This window comes from Babylonia areolata, chromosome 3 (assembly GCF_041734735.1).
Source record: "Babylonia areolata isolate BAREFJ2019XMU chromosome 3, ASM4173473v1, whole genome shotgun sequence".
In the NCBI taxonomy this organism is placed as follows: Eukaryota; Metazoa; Mollusca; class Gastropoda; order Neogastropoda; family Buccinidae; genus Babylonia; species Babylonia areolata.
In genome coordinates this window covers 56,498,570-56,506,069 of record NC_134878.1, presented here as the reverse complement: position 1 = coordinate 56,506,069, position 7,500 = coordinate 56,498,570, and the positions used below count along the sequence as shown (strand labels likewise).

Sequence of the window (7,500 nt, the reverse complement as noted above, 5' to 3'; positions counted from 1 at the left end):
CCCACCCAGCAGCAGCAAGAATGGGGGGAAAAAAGCACGGCATAAAAAAAACAACCTTTTTTTTTTTAATGTTCGATCTTGCAAAATATTCTGCAGAAAACTTCACGATGATAGGGAAACAATGATGTAGTCAATGCAGGACACAAGATGTAGTCAATACAGGAAACCAGATGTAGTCAATACAGGACAAAAGATGTAGTCAATACAGGACAAAAGATGAAGTCAATACAGGAAACAAGATGTAGTCAATACAGGAAACCAGATGTAGTCAATACAGGACAAAAGATGTAGTCAATACAGGACAAAAGATGAAGTCAATACAGGAAACAATATGTAGACAATACAGGAAACAGGATGTATGTAGCCAGTGCATGAAACAAGATGTAGCCAAGGAAAGAAGATGTAGCCAGTACAGGAAACAACATGTAGCCAATGTAGGAAACAATATGTAGCCAATACAAGATTCAAGATGTAGCCTATACAGGAAACGAGATGTAGCCAATACAGGAAACAAGATGTACCCTTTACAGGAAACAAGATGTAGCCAAGGAAACAAGATGTAGTCAATACAAGAAACAAGATGTAGTCAATACAAGAAACAAGATGTAGCCAATACAGGAAAAAAAGATGTAGCCAAGGAAACAAGATATAGTAAATACATGGAACAAGATGTAGCCAATACAGGAAACAAGATGTAGCCAATACAGGAAACAAGATGTAGCCAAGGAAACAAGATGTAGTCAATACATGGAACAAGATGTAGCCAATACAGGAAACAAGATGTAGCCTATACAGGAAACGAGATGTAGCCGATACAGGAAACAAGATGTAGCCAATACAACAACCAAGATGTAGCCTATACATGTAAACAAGATGTAGCCAATACAAGAAACAAGATGTAGCCAATACATGGAACAAGATGTAGCCAATACAGGAAACAAGATGTAGCCAATACAGGAAACAAGATGTAGCCTATACATGGTAGAAGATGTAGCCAATACATACAGACATGAAACAATGTGTATCCAGTACAGACAGGCAGGAAACAAAATGTAGCCGACACAGGAAATGAGATGAAGCGAATGCATACAGGAAACGAGATGTAGTCAATATACACAGACAGAAAACGAGATGTAGTCAATACACACAGGCAGGGAACAGGATGTAGTCAATACACACAGACAGAAAACGAGATGTAGTCAATACACACAGGCAAGGAACAGGATGTAGTCAATACACACAGACAGAAAACGAGATGTAGTCAATACACACAGACAGAAAACGAGATGTAGTCAATACACACAGGCAAGGAACAGGATGTAGTCAATACACACAGACAGAAAACGAAATGTAGCCAATACACACAGACAGGGAACCAAGATGTAACCAATACATACAGACAGCAAACGAGATGTAGCCAATACACACAGACAGCGAACAAGATGTAGCCAAGCCAGTAAACACAGACAGGTTAACTCACTCAGTACGGCCAGTCCTCTCTTCTCCTCTACACAGACCCCTCGGATGTCCAGTGGGTGTCTGAATGACCCAACCTTTAGCTAAACGAGATGCAGTCAATACACACAGGCAAGGAACAGGATGTAGTCAATATACACAGACAGAAAACGAAATGTAGCCAATACACACAGACAGGGAACCAAGATGTAACCAATACATACAGACAGCAAACGAGATGTAGCCAATACACACAGACAGCAAGCAAGATGTAGCAAATACACACAGACAGGGAACAGGATGTAGCCAATACACACAGACAGCGAACAAGATGTAGCCAAGCCAGTAAACACAGACAGGTTAAGGTGGAAATAAGGAATCAAAATCTGACGTCGCCATTTCCGTGGAAAGCACGACCGAATTTCACACAACGTCAGAAATCGATTTCGACGAGAAATCTACACGTGATGCAACGCAGTACCCCACGTGTTTGAAAATGTGAAGGAATATTAATTAAATTGATCGACATGTCTGTGTGTGTGTGTGTGTGTGTGTGTGTGTGTGTGTGTGTGTGTGTGTGTGTGTGTGTGTGTGTGTGTGTGTGTGTGAAAGAATAAATTAATATCACTCGTGTTCTTTAAAGGCAGCTTCTGATCAACATTAGATTGCCTGAAACCACTAAAGACACTTGCCCATCAAAGTAAAATTGTTGGTCTTGGCTCTTTGATATGAGAAACTGCACAATTGCATTTGGCAAAAAGAAATAGAAAGGTAAAGGAAAAAATACAAATACGGTCATGTTTTTTGTTGGGGTTTTTTTTGTTTTGTTTTGTTTTTGGTGTTTTTTTGTTGTTTTTTTTAGTATACCAGAACTTTTGTTTTTCGTGACAAATATGATCCATGTCTGTCTGTAGCTGCATGTTTCTGGTGTGAGTCGTGTTTGTTTTGTTCCAGCGTATTTCAACATCGATGGGTTTTTTGTTTTTTGTTTTTTTGTTTTGTTTTTGTTTTGTTTTGTTTGGTGTTGGTTTTTTGGGGTGTTTTTTGTGGGTTTTGTTTTGTTTTGTTTTGTTTTTTTTTGGGGGGGTTCTTTCTTTTTTTATTATGATTAAACAAAACAAAAAAACCCGGACTGTCCAAGACTCGTTCTTAGTTGCTGCTGTGCCAGAGACACCCCCCTCCTTCTCTCTCTCTCTCTCTGTCTGTCTGTCTGTCTCTGTCTATGCCTCCCCCCCTCTCTCTCTCTCTCTCTCTCTCTTTCTTTCGCATTCTCCTCTCCCTCCCCCCCTCTCTCTCCCTCTTTCTCTCTCGCGCTCTCTACCCCCCTCTCTCCATACCCACTTCTCTCTAAACCTCCTTCTCTCTCATCCTCCCTCCCTCCCCCCTCTCTCTCTCTTTCTCTCTTTCGCACTCTTCTCTCCCTTCCCCTCTCTCTCCACTCACACCCTCTTTCTCTCTCGCGTTCTCTACCCCCTCCCCCCCCCGCCCCCTCTCCATACCCACTTCTCTCTAAACCTCCTTCTTTCTCATCCTCCCTCCCTCCCCTCTCTCTCTCTCTCTGTCGCACTCTCCTCTCCTTCCCCCCTCTCTCTCCACTCCCTCTTTCTCTCTCGCGCTCTCTACCCCCCTCTCTCCATACCCACTTCTCTCTAAACCTCCTTCTCTCTCATCCTCCCGCCCTCCGCCCTCTCTCTCTATCTCACTCTCTCTCGCACTCTCCTGTCCTTCCCCCCTCTCTCTCCACTCACTCCCTCTTTCTCTCTCGCGCTCTCTACCCCCCTCCCTCCATATCTACTTCTCTAAACCTCCTTCTCTCTCATCCTCCCTCCCTCCTCTCTCTCTCTCTCTCTCTCTCTCTCTCTCTCTCTCTCTCTCTCCCTCTTTCGCACTCTTCTCTCCCTCTGCCTCTCTCTCCACTCACACCCTCTTTCTCTCTCGCGTTCTCTACCCCCCCCCCTCCGCCCCCCCGCCCCCTCTCCATACCCACTTCTCTCTAAACCTCCTTCTCTCTCATCCTCCCTCCCTCCCCTCTCTCTATCTCTCTGTCGCACTCTCCTCTCCTTCCCTCCTCTCTCTCCACTGACTCCCTCTTTCTCTCTCGCGCTCTCTACCCCCCTCTCTCCATACCCACTTCTCTCTAAACCTCCTTCTCTCTCATCCTCCCTCCCTCCCCTCTCTCTATCTCTCTGTCGCACTCTCCTCTCCTTCCCCCCTCTCTCTCCACTGACTCCCTCTTTCTCTCTCGCGCTCTCTACCCCCCTCTCTCCATACCCACTTCTCTCTAAACCTCCTCCTCTCTCATCCTCCCTCCCTCCGCCCTCTCTCTCTCTCTCTGTCGCACTCTTCCCCCACCCCCCTCTCTTCACTCACTCCCTCTTTCTCTCTCGCACTCTCTGTTCCCCTCCCTCACCCACTTCTCTCTAAATCTCCTTCTCTCTCATCCTCCCTCCCTCCCTCTCTCTCTCTATCTCACTCTCTCTCGCACTCTCCTCTCCTTCCCCCCTCTCTCTCCACTCACTCCCTCTTTCTCTCTCGCGCTCTCTACCCCCCTTCCTCCATATCTACTTCTCTAAACCTCCTTCTCTCTCATCCTCCCTCCCTCCTCTCTCTCTCTCTCTCTCTCCCTCTTTCGCACTCTTCTCTCCCTCTGCCTCTCTCTCCACTCACACCCTCTTTCTCTCTCGCGTTCTCTACCCCCCCCCCCCCCGCCCCCTCTTCATACCCACTTCTCTCTAAACCTCCTCCTCTCTCATCCTCCCTCCCTCCCCTCTCTCTATCTCTCTGTCGCACTCTCCTCTCCTCCCCCCCCTCTCTCTCCCTCTTTCTCTCTCGCTCTCTCTACCCCCCTCTCTCCATACCCACTTCTCTCTAAACCTCCTTCTCTCTAATCCTCCCTCCCTCCTCTCTCTCTCTCTCTCTCTCTCTCTCTCTCTCTCTCTCTCTCTCTCTCTCTCTCTCTTTCGCACTTCTCTCCCTCTCCCCTCTCTCTCCACTCACTCCCTCTTTCTCTCTCGCTCTCTCTACCCCCCTTCCTCCATACCCACCTCTCTAAACCTCCTTCTCTCTGATCCTCCCTCTTCTCTCTCTCTCTCTCTCTCTCTCTCTCTCTCTCTCTCTCTCTCTCTCTCTCTCGGCCTATCTTATTTAAGTGTCTTCACAATGATAATCTATAACTGATAAAGTGAGGACTAAAGATTTATTCATTTGTTTGTCTGTTATATATCTGCTTATTCTTTGCGCCTTTTTGTAGGTTTCTTTGTGTATGTTATGTTTGCAACGGGTGCCAGGTATTGCGTAATTAAACTATTTGTTCTTGTTGTTTTCTCTCTCTCTCTCTCTCTCTCTCTCTCTCTCTCTCTCTCTCTCTCTCTCTCTCTCTCTCTCTCTCTCTCTCAAAGGAAGGGCTACATTTGGATGGTCAATCTCGACAATGTGATTATAATGATGTGTTCGTATTGATATGATGGGTTTTGATGTTCAGGCACAGACAGTTATTTCATGATTTATATGTACTTTAGTATGTGTTTATACTGATATGATGTGTGTCGATGTAACATGCTAACTGATTATTATATGATTTATATGTAATTTGTTTTCTGTGTACTGTCCAAACCTTGGAGATGAACGACTGAAAAATAAGGCAGATTGCCCCCTCACCCCCACCCCCCTGTCACATGTACTTTAAGTTTATGACAAAGTGCCAAAGTGTCGCAAATCTCCTATTAGTTTATTTTGTTTCAATTCTTTCTGATCCTTTCTGATCCATTTTATCTGTTTCGCACCATTTTGTTCTGATTAGTGCCTTCTATGTCACCAGAGCTTTACAGATAATGACACTAAACATTTCAGTGTATAGTGTTCAGTGTTCTGTGTGTGTGTGTGTGTCCATTGTGTGCTTGCTTATTTCTTTTCCCCCGCTATGTAAAAAAAAGCAAAAAGTGTCAAGTTTTCCATTTCCAGTTCTCTCTGTCCCTTTTCATTTTATTTTATTTTTTCATTATGTTTTTCGCTGCTGCTGTTATTGTTCTTGTTGTTGTTGTTGTAAACATGAACTGATTACTTCTGTCCGACAGCTCCCAGTTTGCCCGCAGCAATCGACAAGCTGAAAGCCTCACTGCAGTACAACGCTTCGCATCCCAAGACCAGAATCATCGTCACCTGGACCGTGAGTACAACAGTTAACAGATTCGACAAGATTATTAATTAAATGAATGGTGAAATTGGTGTTTTAATTTCCCCCGTCACACATAGCGGTGATAGTAGAGACTGTCACACGAGACTTAACCTGTTCGATCCTAGAGTTCATGCATGCCCTGCACACAAAAAAAGGGCGCCACGAAAGAAATTATGTGGCTGGATGGTTGGCTGAGTTTAGAAGTAACATTTAGGTTTTGAACTGTTGCTTGTGTTTCCTGGCTGGCTGGCTTTTACTAGTTTTAGAATCGTGGGAGAATTTGAGGGTGGGTTCTTGTTGTTTGTTAAGTAAGACAAAGGCTGGGGCCGATGGTTTCTTTCGGGGCGACCTTCTTTACAAACGGGAGACATCAGAGCAATTGGTCTTATTATTCAAATCAAATCAAATCAAATCAAAAACACTTTATTAATCCACATGGAAATTAAGTTGTGCAATCACAGGCTCATTGTAAACACTGGCATAAAATCATGCGCAACACAAGAAGAGATTAAAACTAGTCAAATAAGAATTCCCAATAGCTGACGATATACTAATCCCCCCCCCCCCACACACACACACACACACATACTCATGTTAAGACAATAGGGTATTGCACAACAATATTAACAAATGAAAACATCCAACAAAAAAAGGGTATAAGATTACTAAAAATGACATGCGCGCACGCACGCACACACACACACACACACACACACACACACACACACACACACACACAAACACACACACACACACACACACACACACACACACACACACACTCACACAATCACACAAACAACGTATGCATGCACATAACATATGTCACGCCAATAAGATTAGAACATTAACATTAAGATACATGAAATCCAAGTAAAATAAGAAAATATTTAAAATCACTTCCGATCACACACACACACACAAATGCTTGCTTGCCCGTGCTCACCCGCTCAGTCCCACATGCACGCATAATGTCTGCTCCCATACACTCGTCTGCTGGTGAAGTTCAGGTGTTGCTGTGGCGAGTGGGCTTGGGGGGTGGGAGGGTTCACTTAGTGTATTGGATGTTTTGATTGTGTGCGCGAATGGCTGTAGGAATAAATGAATTAATGTATCGAGATGTTCTTGCGCGTGGAGCTCTAAATCTACCACTTATGTCTGACCTTCTGCTATTAATGTCATCATGTAGTGGGTGGCTTACGTCGGTCAAAATTGTTATTAGTCTGTCAGTCAGTTTTCTATTGCGCATGTCACTAAAGGTGTCTTGTCTTATATCCACCACCCCACCCGCTTTCCAAATGACTTTTTCCAACCTGTCTTTGTCATGTTTGGTCAGGTTTCCCCCCCAGCACACGGCTCCGTATGTTAAAACACTACAGACAACAGATGTGTAAAACATTTGGAGCATCTGCTTGCATACATTAAAAGATTTCATTTTTCTAAGACAGTACATGCGACTGTTGCTCTTTTTAATGAGTGCAGTTGAGAATGAGTGTCTCTCTCTCTCTCTCTGTCTCTCTCTTGCACTCATTCTCAACTTGTTAATATTGTTTTCGTGGTTGGTAGGTTTGGTTGGTTGGTTGCTGGGTTGTTTGTTTGGTTGTTTTTTGTTTTTGTTTTTTGTTTTCTTTGTTTTTGTTGGGGTTTTTTTGTTGTTGGGTTTTTTTGTTGGGTTTTTTTTTTGTTGGTTTTTTTAGGGGGGGGGGGGGGGGGTTCTTGTTTTTTTGTGTGTGTTTTTTTTTTTGTGTGTTTTGTTTTGTTTTGTTGTTGTTTTGGGTTTTCTTTGTTAGGTTGAACGTTGATATTTTTTCTTTGATATTTCATTGTGGTGTTTTGGGGTTGTTGGGTTGTTTTTTTCAGTTTTGTGAGTG

General features: G+C 43.9%; 1 protein-coding gene across 1 annotated transcript in view; it reads left to right on the top strand.

The window, feature by feature from the left end:
* Positions 1 to 7,500, top strand: part of LOC143280385 (receptor-type tyrosine-protein phosphatase T-like) — a 230,871-nt gene that overhangs the window by 35,374 nt on the left and 187,997 nt on the right. Inside the window, exon 8 of the mRNA XM_076585020.1 lies at positions 5,529 to 5,620. Coding sequence (XP_076441135.1) covers positions 5,529 to 5,620 — 92 coding nt within the window. The remainder of the gene's footprint in view (positions 1 to 5,528; positions 5,621 to 7,500) is intronic.